At 47.1% G+C, this 15,380-nt stretch overlaps 1 protein-coding gene across 1 annotated transcript; it reads right to left on the bottom strand.

Moving 5' to 3' along the window:
• Window positions 1-2,075: 2,075 nt before the first annotated feature.
• On the bottom strand, window positions 2,076-9,258 carry ALAS1 (5'-aminolevulinate synthase 1). Its single transcript, XM_066557978.1, has 10 exons — window positions 8,993-9,258; window positions 8,043-8,249; window positions 6,917-7,072; window positions 6,612-6,834; window positions 5,981-6,165; window positions 5,236-5,415; window positions 4,903-5,067; window positions 3,538-3,806; window positions 2,909-3,071; window positions 2,076-2,356 (listed from the first exon to the last, which is right to left on the bottom strand). Exons 1-10 carry the CDS (start codon window positions 9,189-9,191, stop codon window positions 2,196-2,198), a joined length of 1,908 nt encoding a protein of 635 aa, XP_066414075.1. The 5' UTR covers window positions 9,192-9,258; the 3' UTR covers window positions 2,076-2,195.
• Window positions 9,259-15,380: the final 6,122 nt, after the last annotated feature.

Consider the following 15,380-nt stretch of genomic DNA (forward strand, 5'->3'; position numbering starts at 1 on the left):
TTATTTTTTCTGGGAACCAAATAGAAGTTTGCATAACTTATCCCTACTTATACAACCCCCCCATTCAATTTTTATTTGCTGGGAAACAATATGTGTTTATTTTTTCTTTCTTTGTCCTTTCCATTGGGGAGAATTTATCTTTTCAATGTGCCATTGGATTTGTCTTTTGAAGTTAAGTGATGGACATCTGCTGGCCTCTTGCTGTGCCCTGGTTCTGCTTTCTCACTCTTGCTTGCCAACAGCAGTGCTAAAGGTAATTTGTCACAGCTGATGTTAAAGGTGTGGAGGTACTGCCTGCCACGTGCCGAGGTTATTCGTGTTCCTGTCATTTCAAAGGTTGCCAGCTTTGAATCCTGGGGTTTGGTTCTCTCCTGTGATTAACTTGGAGGAACTTTGGAGATTTTTGATAGCTGGTACCTTTTTATGTCTTATTTCTTCTCCTTGGTAGAACAAAGTACTGAGCTGCTGTTATAAAAACTAGGGAGAAAAACTGGGCTTATGAACTGGTTTGTAAAATGGACTGGGCCAATTCTGAAGGCTTTCAGTGAAAAAAACTAGAAATGCAAGTGACCTGGTACTGTCAGAATATGGCCATGTGTGAGTCAACATGTTGTGTTATCTCCCACACACACTGATTGCTTACAGCTGTTCCCTGATTGTTGCCAGAGTTTGCAATGACATTGTTGGCATGTCATGGTGCTGGGGACAAAGTCCTTGGGAGAGGTTGATGGAGCAGCTTTGGCTTGTTAGTTTATGTCTCCAGTTAATGCAGTAATGTAACCTAAAAGATAATGGGAAGAGCTCTGTAACAGATGCATTGAGTCTTGGGCCACAAATGGTTCATGGCAAGGCCAGGCAGGTCACATCCTCTCTTCTAGAGAACACCTGCACATGGCAGAGGCAGCAGCAGCCCCTTGGCTGGCTGGCAAAGAGCTTTTTCAAAGTAGCTTGACTGCTGAGAAAGTCAAATGTTTTATAAAAACTCTTCTGAGAATGGCAGGGTGCTTCAGTACATGCTTAAACAACTGGTGACTTCCAGCTGATGGTTTTGCTTTAATTTGGGATCTATCTCCACCCTACATGGCTATTTGTGATACTTTAACAGATCCCCGGTGGGAGGGAGCCTCAGAGCACACACGTGAGTGTGCCAGCAGGGGGAAGTGCCAGGTTGGCTCCTTACAGCCACAAAACAGAGTCCCTGGAGAGAGTGGCTGTTCAGAGGCATGAAAGCCACTGTAGCAGCCCCTGGACGTGCCTGCACCTGCAAGGAGCAGTTCAGTGCTCCGCTTGACTTATGCCAACACTGACCTCTGAGCACACGTGCTCACCCAGAGAATTTACTTCCCCCTGTTCAAAGCAGGCCTTTGCTATTTACCAAAGCATTAAATAAGATAGGCCTGTTACACCCAATTGCTAAGGTTTCAGAAGGGTTGCAAAGGCAGTACTGATGTTCTCCCACAATGACTTGGCTCACAGATCTGAACTATTCTATTGCTTGCTGCCAGTTTTTACAGCAGCTTATGGAGACCTGCAGAGATGCAGGTGAACCCACCTTCCTTTTCCAGCCCCTGCCACACCACCACCTTAGTGTTCTGTCAGGGTGTCAGACAATAGCGCTTAGTGAATGCCATTAGCACCTTTTGCCTCAGTGTGGTGAATGCCAGAAGGGGAATGCATGTGCACAAACTACGAGGGAAGAGGGTAGCAGAGGGAGACAGCATCTAGCACAACCCAGTGTGAATGCCTGCCTCCCAAAACATGGGAGCTGCTGCTTATTTACAGCACTTCTCAAGGTGCTTAAGTACTACAGTGGGCACGTAGAACTATACCTGCATGTTTTCAAAGGCTTTCAGGAAGATGTGCCAGAGAAGCTATTTTCTCTTTTCATAATAAATAAACCCCATGCAGGAAGCACTACTGAAGTTCTTTGGGCATAGTCATTGGACAGGCACTAGTTCAGCTGAGGGGCATTAAGCTGTAGAGCACTGTTTTATTCCATCAAATACCATCCCAGCCCCTGAGACATCAATTCCAGTTATGGAAGGGACACAGAGAAGCACACAAACAATAGGGCATCATGGCTCTTGAAATTTATTTTCAGAGCATAGTGCTTCAACTACAATTAAAATACTTGAGCAATTAAAAAATGCTACTGACTCCATTCTAGAGCTGGACAACAACTGACACTGTTGCTCTCATGCACTGACAGATACTAGTTTGCTCATGCCACTGAAGTAGGCTCGTTCTCTTTCACTCATCACTTCAAAATGCAGGGGTCGTCTACAGAAGTTGCATTCAGCTGAGGAGTGTGGTTTCAGCTCCAGACCAACATCCTTCCATGTAGCCAGCAGTTTTTCTGTTAAGAAAAATTTATCAAGATCAAAGCTTAAGACTGGAGTGCTTTAGAGAAGCAGCAGAAGTTTCAGCATATTTATTCTCCTAGCAAGCGAGTAGGGATAATAGGATTTCACTCTGACACAATCTACCTCTTGAAACAACTGGGCTGCAACTAAGTCTCAGCTATCCTCACATCACCTCTCCTGACAGGAACAAGAAGGATCTACTTTCTCTGAACTGATCCATGTTTAAGGCAAGTTAACAGCTCAGCTGAGGACAGCTGAGTTTGGAATCCATGTAACATGTGAAGATTGGTTTGGACATTGCATGAACAGAGTCCTGGCTGGGTGTAGGTCTGCACTGGCCTTGCACCCTCTGTTCCAAGTCACAGTGCACTGGCCTTCACCTCTCACACTCCAAGCAGGGAAGTGTGCAGGATGTGCTGCAGCAGTGGAAAGTCACTGTCTAGCTCATGACATCTAAAACTGAAGTGCTTCCTGGTCTAATCTTCAGTACAAAGACTGCACAGACAGGCAGGATGTTCAGTGCCCTGATGCAGGAGTCCACTCACCAATAAAATAACTCATCATCTGGGGGGTGTGGTGAGGTGTAGGGGCGATTCGGAGCAGCTCCTCTCCACGGGGAACCGTTGGGTAGTTGATGGCTTGGACATAGATGCTGTGCTGGCTCATCAGCTTGTCGCAGATCTCTGTATTTTTAGCAGCATCTGCAACCTGAAGTTCAAAATTTTAAGTTACAAGAGCAACCAAAAGATGAGAGTTGGTAAAACTGTCAGCACAACTTAACAAGGTGTAACAGGGCTGGTAAGTAATGTGTAGGTCAGAAAAAAAAAAAAGGCTAAAAGTCTGTGTTGCAGAACACTCTGGGCATAAGAACACCACTGCAGCATAGGCAGGTAGCTTTTTACAACCCAAATCTTTTAGCTGTTAGCAGTATATAGAAAATAAGGAAACTGCGAAGTGTATGAAACCCACAGTCTTCCATCCTTTTTTATATTTACACCAGACTTAAGCTTAAGCCAGGCTCCTGGCACACCACCACTGAGCAACAGCGTGAGTTTGAAATTTGTGAAGGCAGTAACTAATGGTGCATGTAACTAATGCACCTGATGGTACAACGTGCTCAGGGACAGCAAAATGGGCAGCACAGCCCAGTGTTAAGAGCACCCCCAGTGCTCACCCTAATGGGAATGATGTGGCTGGGGCAGTGCACCACGGGCAGCCCCGCGTCCATCAGCATCTGCCGCATGAGCTTGACGTTGCGCTGGTGCTGGCGGCGCAGTGCCTGGCCCTCGGCGCCCTTGAGCGTGCGCACCGACTCCAGGGCCCCGGCCAGCAGCATGGGCGGCAGCGACGTGGTGAAGATGAACCCGGCCGCGTACGAGCGAACCGTGTCGATCAGGGAACTCGTGCTGGAGATGTAGCCTCCCACACAGCCAAATGCTTTGCCTGAAGGGAAAAAAAGTAAAAAGGTAAGTGATTGGATTTATTCTTTCCACCTATTGAAAAGCTCCAAGACTTCACATCGTTCCACTTGGAGGAATGGGTTATTCTGACCACACATGTAATGTGGTCATGGCATGTGCCAGCTCCCCCCCAGTAATCTTGTATTTACTCAGCACATGGTACAGCTCTGTTTTTAAGCTAATCTTGATAACGTGGATCTAGCTGCTGCACAGCAAAGACAGTTCATGCCTCTATCAAATACACAAGTTTTGATTTTGGGGAAGACCTTCCAAGCCAAATCATCAAGCAGGGACTTGAACAGTGACCCCAACTGATCAACACTAAGTCTCTCAGCAGATTTAAAATAATCTGTTTCAGAGATGCTGGAAATAGCCCATGATCCTAAGGAGCACAGAAGGCTGTTACTGTGATTGTGCAGTTGATACCAGCCCTTCTTTCCAAATGTTTGGAGTGCAGAACACAGCCACAGACAGAACTAGGGTGTTTGGGGAACACTTCTGCTCCTATTAGGCAGTAACCCAGGACTTTAAGTTCCAAAGGGCATGAACTTTTCTAGCAATTTTTTTTTTAATGTTTTGAAAGGTGTTTAAACAACCTTCCAAATTACAGCAGTAAACTTACTCCTTAGCCTGCATTCTACTCAGATAATAGCAGTTGCTTCAGTACTTGCCAAATCTCTTTACATAACTCCCCATCTCAGGTTTCTAGATTAGGAGCACTCCATTTCACATAAAGGAACTAAGTACTACTAAATATAGAGAACTGCTCTACTAGCATTCTCACCTGAATTTCTTCTTGAGTTGTATAACATGCCACTGGAGGACTTTTTGCTAGCTTGCTTAAAAGAAAACCCCATATAAAGCTACCATAACTATTTCTAAGGCAGTGTAAGTAGCTTAACAGAAGCTTTTCAAACTGTGGGGCACACTTAAATCCCTTGGGCTTTCTGAAAAATCCTAGGCCCCAGCAGCCCTTAACAAGTTCATTTGACTAGACTGATTTTGAGCTAACCCAGTTAATTTGGCAGCTCAGCAGCTTTGCAGCCTCAGCTGCTGCAGGAGTGCCAGGCTGTGCATACCCAGCGTTCCAGAGATGATGTCCATCTTGTGCATGACTCCGTCCCGGTCTCCTATCCCGCCTCCTCGGGCTCCATACAGCCCCACAGCGTGCACTTCATCCACAAAGGTGATGGCCCCGTGCTCGTGGGCCACATCACACAGCTCCTCCAGAGGACAAACAGCACCTAGGAACCAAAGCAGTGATGGGCAGTTTAGGATTTTCTGTACAACTGGATAAACCCCAGAAGTACCCCCAGACAACCCCTATAGCACTGTACACTTTGAGACCTAAACCAGATGATTTGAGGACTAATTGCCCCAGAAACCGAGAGGAGGCTTTGATGTCAACTTACCATCCATTGAGTGAACAGTTTCAAATGCAACAATTTTAGGGGTGGAGGGATCAGACTTTTTCAATAGCTCTCGAAGATGGTTGACATCATTATGGCGAAATATATGTTTTGGCACCCTGCTGTTACAGATCCCCTGGATCATGGAGGCATGGTTTCCAGAATCAGAGTAGATCTCACAACCTGAGGAAACAGGTTACAGCCCAGTTACATTGTAAGTATAGAAAGCATTAACTGATTCCTAGCATTGCATTATGTATGGCAAGAGTTCAGGAAACAAGGGTAGCTTGCTCTTGAAAGTAATGCCCTTAATCAAAAGAGCAAGTTACACACCATGAAACAAGAGTAATATCTGAGGTTTATTTTAGGCATTCAAACTAACACAAATGAGAGCTTGAGAAAATAGTTATCTAACTCTCCTAACTTCTGAAGTGAGAGAGAAGTTCACCCCTTCCAGTGGGAAGACACTAAATTGCTGCTGTCTCATTTTCAGGTAGAGTTTAAACACAATAGAAGACTCAGCCTAATTCCTCCAGCAGTTCCCAGCTCACAGATCTCAATCTCAGTAGGTTGATACTATCATTTGTACTGAACATAACTTGAATATGGTATTAAAACCAGCAAACCACGCTCTGCCCATGGATTAGGGTGAATCCTCATTTCAGACAGCCATTTGCAAAACATACTCCTGACAGCTTGGGGCAAGGCTGTGTTTTTGTGGCAACACAGGTGCAATTTGAGATCTCACCTGGCAGCATTTTAGCTAGAGTGAAGAGAGTGGAGTCATTGGCTACAAAGCAAGATGAGAACAACAGTGCTGCATCTTTTCCATGAAGATCAGCGAGTTCTTTTTCCAAGTCGACATGAAATTTACTTGTTCCTGATATGTTTCTGGTGCCTCCTGCTCCAGCACCATGTTGTTTCAGTGTTTCCCTAAAGAAGGCCCAAGAGAGGCATTAGCATTGCTGTGGGACACAGAAGAGTAAAGGATCATTGCTGAGAACATTCTGGTACATAATCAGGACTGTTCTAAAGAAGAATTGGCAGCAAAAAGCAGCTGTTGGGTCTTGGAGCAACCTGCACACTCAGGAGTCCAGCAAGGTCAGGTATCAGTGACCAAGCACAGCTGCAATATACCATCCAGTTTATCTGGTAATGTTTGGGGCTTTTAGGGAAGATCCAAGGAGCACAATCAGTGACCAATACACACAGTGGATCTGAACACTAACTGACTGCTTAAGAAATGAAGTGTGACCTTAACTGCACACCAAGAATCACATTAGAAGCAACTTATGTCCCACAGTATAGAAATCAGTTTTTCAGAAGCCTTGCCACAAAACACAGCTTGAAAACGCCTTTTAGAGCACAGCAGCACTCACATCACTGCTCCACAGACTCGAGGGTGGCGGCTCATGCCCAGGTAATCATTGCTGCACCAGACAGACACCTCCTTCTTGGTGATCAGGGAGTCAGTGTAGTCATCTGCCATGGGGAAGATCTGCGCCTTGCGGTTCACGGTCTTAAACACTCGGTAGGTGTGATCCTTCTTCTTCTCATCTATCTTCTTCTCAAAGAACTGATCATACTGGAAGGTGGATACAGCTGAAAGGAGACAAGAGACTTTAGCACACAGGAAATAATCACAACAGACCAGCCCTCTGGGGGTTTTGCCAGACATTCTTACATTTTGGCAAGTTATCCTGAAGCAGATGAGAGACGCTTTCCGGTTTTTGCTTCAGCATGATATCCTTAAACTTCTCGAGCAAGCCACTCTGCTCTGCTCCCTCAGTCTCAATCTTTCTCACTGTGGAAGTACTTGGTATTTTGGCAAATTCTGTACCTACAGATATTGTAATAAATTCCAGTGAGTTTGGTTTGAAATAGAGTAAAGTAGGTTGAATTCAGCAAAGCAAGCATTTTAAGTAAAACCAACATTTCAATCTTTAGGAAGTACATGCCCCAAACCCCATGTTGATCCTGCTGGGATGAACTATCTTATTTGCTTATAAATTTGCCTTTCACAAGACAGAAGGATTAGCCTTGCTAATCAATCACAGTACAACAGGCAATTTCCTTATAACGTATTTGGTTCATCATGACTCAGAGAATCACTATACAGCTACAGCACTCATCTGAAAGGATTGCTACACACCTAACTGAAGGCAGAGTTCTAGTCAGCTGCTTCCTTTTTGTTCTGTTAGCACAGATTTTTTTTTTTTTTTTAACTATGCCACAGAAGGCAAGCAGGGAAGTAAAATAAGCCTTCTGAGACAGGCAGCAAGGCTTTACTGATACTGCTGAGAAGTTCCTTCCTTTGAAGGACAGCTTCACACTACCACTGTAAGCTAGCTGACACCCTTTAGTTCCATAAACAGAAAGAAACCACCCCAAAACCATTTGCCTGCTTTCAAGCTTGGATTTGTGCTGGTACTTGCCTGGTGTCTTGACACTTTTTGCTCCATCTTTGGATATAAAGCCTTTGTCTAAACCAGCACCGTAGCAAAGCTCTCTGTAGATCTAAGCATCTGCTTGGGTGCGAGTGTAACAGCTTGACTCACACATCGAGAGCCAGCCAGCACATCAAAACACAGCTCACAGTATTCCCACATCAGAACCACCCAGGGAAGCCCCGCACAACGTCACAGGGATGTCATTAACACCTACATTCTCCAGCAGCTTTTCCCTGCAGTCTCCCCTAATCCCAGCTGCATCACTTCAGTGGTGCCTGTCAGACCTGGCACGCTCCACATCCAAGTCAGGCACCAGAAGCTCTCGGGAGGAATCACTGCTCCAGTGCACAGAGAACGTACCTTTCCTGTCAGCCTGCACTTCCTGCACATCCTCCTGCAGTTCCAAGCTGGCTTTGCAGAAAACATTGCTCTTCTTGTGGTTCATCTGAGCTGCCAGGAACGGGCATTTGGTAGCTGTACTCTGGCTACCACTGGCAGGTGGGTGGCCAGCAGGAAGCTGGGTTCCATCTGCATTCTGCTGGGCCACTTCTTTGACATTCTTGGCCTCTGAGATGGGGGCAGAGAAGGGAAAAGGCTTCATCATTTGAATACGCTGACTTCAGTTTTTTGATCCATTACTTTTGGAAATCATTTAGCAGGACCCATTCAGGACTATTTAACTGAGCAGTCACATTTTATTTATACAAGCACAAAATGCCAGTAACACCCAAGGGACATCTGAGTTAAGATGCTAGATCTAGCACTGTATCCTTTGAGGGGCAGAAATACCTTTCTTTCACTCCCAATGGGAATATTTAAGGAAAGACTAGATAGGGCAGTAAGTGCCATGGTTTAGTTGACACGGCAGTGGTCAGTCATAGGCTGGACTCGACCTTAGAGGTCTTTCCTAACCTAACTGTGATTCTGTGACCTTCTTCCGAGGACTCCTGAGATTCTTCAGCCATGCAACTTCCTCTGCTGCAACTCTCAGCTCCTTCCCCTGAGTGCCTGGGGAAGAATTCCCCAAGGGATATTCTCGGTTGGCGTGAAGGGCCACCGTACTGTGACAAACACCATTCCCAGACCCAGGATCCCGGATCCCCGCCCGGGGATCGCCGCAGGACGCCCTAACAGGCCGGTCCCTGATTCATACCACGGTCACAAATTTCATTACCGCGGACATTTCAAGGATTAAGCAACCCCTGTCTCAGCGCTGCCTATTCCAGAAGTTTCCCCCTCGTGACATGCAATATCAGTGTTAGATTTTCCCCCTCAGGAACCCCCTCGGCTCGTCTCCCGACCGTACTCACCGCGGCGGCCCGCGGGGGTCTCCTCCTCCGCCTGCTGCCCGCGGGCGGCGGACGTGGCGAGGGCGCGGGCGGCCGGCGGGGCCGCCTCCATCATGCGCGGGCAGTGCTGGGCGTACAGCAGCAGCGACGGCCCAGCCTTCTGCAGGAACGCCTGGGACACACGGGCCAGGAACGGGCAACGCCGCACCACCGCCTCCATCCTCGCTCTCGGACGGGACACCGGAGGTGACGGCAAAGCGACCCTGGTGACGGGGAAGCGACACCGCGCTGTGCCCCGCACTGCCGCCTTTATAGAGCCGGGGGCGCGGCGCAGGCGCGGCGGGGCTGCGCAGGCGCGGGGAGGGGCCGGGGGCGGTGCCCGGCGGCTCTGGGCTGTGCGGGTACGGGGGAGAAGCTTTGCGGGCTGTGAGTGAATGGAGGCGGCCCGAGATCAGGGAGAGACCTCTGGGGGTCGTGAGGGGCTGCAGGCGTCCTGAGGATAGGGAGAGACCTCCGGGATCGTGAGGGACTGAAGGCGTCCCGAGGACAGGGAGAGCCCCCTCCGGGGATCGTGAGGGGCTGGAGGCGTCCCTACCCCCGGGGGTCGTGAGGGCTGGAGTGGATGTGGATGCCACGGGGGAATAGGGGCGCTGTGAGGGTGTGCGGGAGGCTGAGCCGCTCCCGCAGCGCTGTGAGGGTACGGAGGGGGCCTGGCTACTGCCGGGGGTCTGTGAGGGGATGCGGCAGCTGGCCTTGAGCGGAGGCTGTGTGGGCATGGTCCGCACGGAAAGCGCTGCTCAGGGTTTCCCCAGAGCTCCAGGCTGTGCTTGTTTTCCAGGTTTGGGCTCTCTCGCCCCCAGGACAGGAGATTCGGGGTCACCCCAGCGTGCCCGTTCGTGGGAAAAGGCGAGCTCTGAGTCAGCTGCACTGGGGGAATCCAGCGCCGCTCGGACGCGTCTCGGTGTCTTGTTCCTAAATGCCCCTCTGACTCCTTGCAGAGCCCGGGCTCAGGTGGTGGTGGGATCCTGAACTCCTCTTACTTTTCCTACAGCTGATACTAATCTAACAGCTCCTCTGTAGGTGATACTCAGACTTTCACCATTGCATTTTTGCCACGTTTTGAAGGGAAGAACAACAGCAACAAGTAAAATAGAACCCTTCGTTCTCTGGTTTGCAATGGACATTAGTGCTTGTTTGCTTACAAGAGTCTTTGGTGGGGAGGGTAATGGTAAAAGGAGATCTCCTTATGTGTGTGGCCATTCAAACCACAGTAGTCCTACTTCCTGTAAGCACTGACTGCTCAAGTGTGGAAAGAATGGAGAAGGAAAAATGACAACATGTTTTTTCCCTCATCTTGTGAAACAATTTCACGGAAGACAGGATTTGGGTAGAGAGCCAAGAGCTGTCTTGGGCACTTTGAGGCAGGAGTGGATTTTGTAACAGGTGTGGAGTTTGGAGGAGAGCTTTCTTAAAGGTCACTCCTGGCTCTTGCCTTGCATGAAGTCACATTGTGTAGTTACTAGAAGGTGCTCATGTAGCATGACTAGAGAAGTACAATGCCTGTGTAGGACTGTGGCTGATGAACACAAATTTGGCTTTAAAAAACACTTCTTTAGTATTTAGGTACTGCAGATTAATCTTTAATCTGGGGGACAACCAGCAAGGTATTTGCCTGACCCTCTTTTATTCACCACTGACTTGTTTGAGGATGCTGCATGCAGTTTGTAAACTTTGGGATCTGAGTAAGTTGGTCAGGAAGAAAACATCATAGTCAAATGTCAGATTTGATGTCAGCTCCAGTGTGTTACTAAGCTCTGAGACAGGAAATGGGACAGGGTTCTGCCCTCATGTACTACTTACAAAGCCCTGAAAAAGTTAGCTGGGATTTTACAAGACAGGGTGTGGGATTTGGGTTTTAGTGAGGCTTTAGTAGGAGTGCTTTAAGCACAGTTCACTTCTTGCTTATTAGAAATTTAAGACAGTGTTATATAAGAAGTCTCAATGCTCAGATCTTAACTCAGTATTTGTCAGTGTAATGCATAATTGGTGTCATTACACCAGATATGTGCTAGTTTTAATTTGTTCTGTACATAAATTATTAAAGTAGGGCAGTGGTATTTGATCTCAGCCTCTGTAGCAGTTATGATAGCAGGAGTCCTGGTCATTTGGTAATACCAGGATAGTGTTTTGAATAATTAGTTCAGTTGCTCATTAAGAATTTATTTTTGTTTTTTTTCCCCTCCACAACTGTGTTTTGGCTAGTGTTACATACCTCAAGTATTTAGCAAAATAATAAGTTTAAAGACACCTGATCTGTGTTTCACATTACTGCTGTCCCTGTTCCCTGGAACATCAATATTTGACTCTCTACCCTGAAGTTTTGTATCACATCAGTTATTCTAAAGATTGAGGGAACATCATGGCATTCTAACTTGTGGATACCTGACAAGTGTCCTTAGAGCACAGTTCATGTGTCTGGGCCTAAGGGATCACTCCTGTGCTTCTGGGGTTAATTGCAGTTTTAGCAGCAGAAATCAAGTCCCATAAGCTTGATTTATAGTATGTTGAGAGTATTTTTCTTTCTCCTCCTATTTTCCCTTAATGTTTGTCCATGATCCTTAGCTCAGAGGGAATGTGTGTGTTGCTGTAAGAGGCACCAGAGAAAGGTGTTGTGCAAATGAGCACAAATCTGCTGCAAGAGGCTGCAGAGCTTGTCTGCCTGGACACCTGCCACAGCAGGTTAGATCCCTCAGAAATCTGCTAATCCTCCTTTATCCTGGTAATGTGAACAGCAGCATCCTGCCATGTTATAGGGCTGAGGGACTGTGTGTTATTCTGCTTGGTTGCTGGAATGCAGAGACTGCTGGGTTTGTGTTCAGCAGTGCATGTGAAGCCTGAAGAGCATCTGCTTTTTACACAAACCTCATTCAAGGCTGGCAGCCGAGACACTGCGACCTTGGCTACGATATGGAGATCTCCAAACGGAGCAGAACTCTCAGCTTTCCTGTCAGACTCCCCTCCAATCTGTGCTGTTCATCAAACCCTGCGACAACACTTCTTTTAAGGCTTGATTTTGGCGAATTTATTTAACCTTGTACGTGACAGGAATTGCGCAGAGCAGCGGAACGACGTTAACTTGACCCTCATCTTGGAGGGTGCTGAAGGAACTGTCCTTGTCAGTGCACAGAGCTGGCTGGAGCTCTGGGAGCAACAGAGCAGGGAAAAGCCAGGAAAAGGGTGTCTTGTCAACTGCTCTGCCAGTGTCCTTCCTCCCTTTGGAAATACTGCCAGAGCTTATGTGTTGGAGGTGAAGTAAATACTAATAAAGCTGCTGTTAATTAAAATTTCTTAGGGCTTCAGTGGATTAATTAAACGGTGTTTAAGGATGTTAATTGTGGCAGTATATTACTGCCATCCTACAGGGCTCGGGAGAAACAAATGCTGTTTGCCACACTGCAGGAGGAGCACAGTGTGCAGCAGGAGGGAACAGGGGGCCCATCCTGAGAGAGAAAAATCAGGCTTAGACTGGAGAGAGGCAGCAGGTACAGCAGGCAGGGGAGAAGGAATGGCTGCTTGGCACTATGGAAAGGGCAGGGGAACAGGTAATAAAGGAGGAAAAGGGTTTAAGCAGAGGGGGTAGCACTGGTGTGAGAACAAATTTTTTCAGCTGGCCCTGACAAAATGTAGCTCAGGAGCTATTTCTTTACTGAACCTATGTTTTGGAGCAGCCTTTACAGCTGGTCCCTGAGACCAGATGGATTGAGCAGAGGAAGCTCAATCTGCCTGAAAGGCCCCTGTGTTGCTGTGGCAGAGGAAGAGAAGGGAAGACTCTTGGCTATCCTGAGAGTCTCTGGTGATTATAGTTTCCTATAAGCCCATTCTGTTCTGATGATTTGTCAATTTCTTAGCTAAATAAAGTTAGGGGAAAACAAGGGTAAATTCCAGCAGTTTGAGTGGAGAGTGAGAAGCCACAGAAAGTGCTTCCCACAGAGAAATTGAAATTGAAATCCTGCCATAAGATCATGTTAATGTCTGCAAATGTCTCTGAAGTGTTGCTGGTGAAGATGATCTCTTTCCATGTTGCTGGTTTACCCATGTAGGGTCAGGTGTAAGTTACCTGGAATACTTCTCTCCCATCCCTCTTCTCTCAAGCATGTTTGCCCCAGCATTCCTGGAAACAGAACTGGGTTCACAGGTTTGTAGCATTCATCTCCCCTTGCATTTGTCTGCAGGTAGCTCCTTTAATAGAATTTTCATGAAATTTTGAAGAGAGCATCTAGATACTTAGCAGAAAAGCAAGGGTCAGAGCCCTTCTGCCTCCAGCCTGTTCAAATGAAAGGCTGTAACTGCACCATAAATAGCAACATCTAATCCCTTTTGCCCACTTCTGAAGTCAGGACTGTGCATATTCCTAATTTTTTCCCATCCTGTCAGTGTCAGAGAGGGCAAGCCAGAAAAACAATTTCCCCTCCCCATACACAAACCCTTGTCTATATTGAGATCTGAATTTTCTGAGGGAGTGGGTGTGATCCTGACATCTGGATTTAATCCAGACTCAGATTCCGGGCTTCATCTGAGAACCTCCACCTCCAGTGCTGAGACCAGCAGTTCTTAGAGAGGATTTAGTTTATTTACCTTTTAAGGCAAAATTGGAGGTCTGTTCTAGCAGCTGCATAGTGACAGTTCTTCCCATGGTGAATTTCTTTAACACGTTTCCTGATTTGGAGCCAGTGTCTTCTTTACATGACAGAACAGGAAATCTCATTCCTTTCTAGGACCCTCTGAGCAGCAGAGACTTGGAGCAAGCTGGAGGAGCTGCTGGATGCCGAGGCTCATGTTGTGGAGTGGCTGAGCAGCACCCCTGTCTCACTGACACAGGCCAGGCAAGATCTGTGCCCATCTCATACAAACAAGTGTGAGTTGTTTTGTTCCCTGCTGTAATGGATCTCCTCAAATTCGTGGGCTGCTGGTGGGCCCTCCCAAGGCTGTTGGGTCAGGACACTTTTCCTGTCTGCGAGAAGCTGCCCACTGCAGCGGAGGAGTTTGGTTTCCTGGCAAAGTCCCATCACAGGGGCGTGAGTCAGGCTCAGTCTGGGCAGTGGAAGCTGTTGTCACCCTCATACAAGGTACCTCACTGTCCCACTGAAGGGCACCACCCCACACTGCTGCTGCAGTCCACAGCCCAGCTGATTAACACATCCACCAGTGGCTTATCCTAAGTCCAGAATATCTCCCTGACATCTCTCCAGTTGCTGCACATGTAGAAAATCACATAATTTTTTAAAAATCTTTTATTGTTGAGTATGTCTTGCTTTGTGCAGCACATAGCAGGAAATTATACACTAATCCTTCCAGCTACTGTGTGCTTTGCTGCACTTGCCATGACTTACATCCACACCCTCATTTCCTCCTCTCTCACACAGTTTTCCTCCTTCTCTTAGAAAGAACCAGTAGACCCCAACCAGTATACTTTTAGTTATGGTTATTGAAGCTATTCAGCCTGTCATTTTTCTTGCATATCTCAGCCCTCACTTCTCCTTAGGTACTCAGTCAGAGACAGCACCTTCTACATCCAGTTTAGGAGCTTGAAGTCTTCTCAACAGAAAGCAGAAATACCTTAGAAAATGTGAATTCAAGTGCTTCCTATATTGAAGGTGTGAGAGGGTGGGGAAAGGATTTGGATTTTTAGTCAGAGCTCTTTATAGAAGTAGAATGGATTTTTCCAGAAAGTATTTAAATAGATAGCCTGCTTCTCTATAGAAAGGGCAGCTGTCAGAGGAGAGAAGTGTGTGTCTTCTTCGAATTTAAATGCTTTAGGCCCAGAAAGACACTCAAGTCATGCTTATGTAGTAAAGCATCTTTGCTATAGCAGGTATCTCTAATGAGAGCCCCGAGTGTTGCTCATACCTGTGCTACTGTGGGCTTTGGCAGGCAGGTGGAAGTCAAAGCAGAAGGGGAGTTGTCCAAGTCCTTGAAAACAAGAAATCAACCCACAGCAGTGAAAAATGCTGTGCTGGAGCCTATGGGCTCTCTCCCTTAAAGCAATGTCAATGTTAGGAGTTTTCTGTCAAGAAGATTGCTAGAAAGCAAGCAGCAGACCTTGTTCTCTTCTTCTTGTCCTCTAAAAATATGCTGGTGTTGGCTAGGATAGAGTTAGTGCTCTTCATAGCAGCTTGTGTAGTCTGTGCTTTGGATTTCTGGTGAAAACAGCGATGATAACAGAGGGACATTTCAGTCATTGCTGAGCAGTGCTTGTGCGGTGTCAAGGGCTTTTCTGTTTCTCACACTGCCCTGCCAGCAAGTAGGCTGGGGGCACACAAGAAGCTGGGAGGGGACAACCCCAGCTGAACACATTCCACACCATAGGACATCAAAATCAGCAGTTAAACTGGGAGGGTAGAGATTGGCT

The sequence above is a fragment of the Molothrus aeneus genome, chromosome 12 (genome assembly GCF_037042795.1).
Source record: "Molothrus aeneus isolate 106 chromosome 12, BPBGC_Maene_1.0, whole genome shotgun sequence".
Lineage (NCBI taxonomy): Eukaryota > Metazoa > Chordata > Aves > Passeriformes > Icteridae > Molothrus > Molothrus aeneus.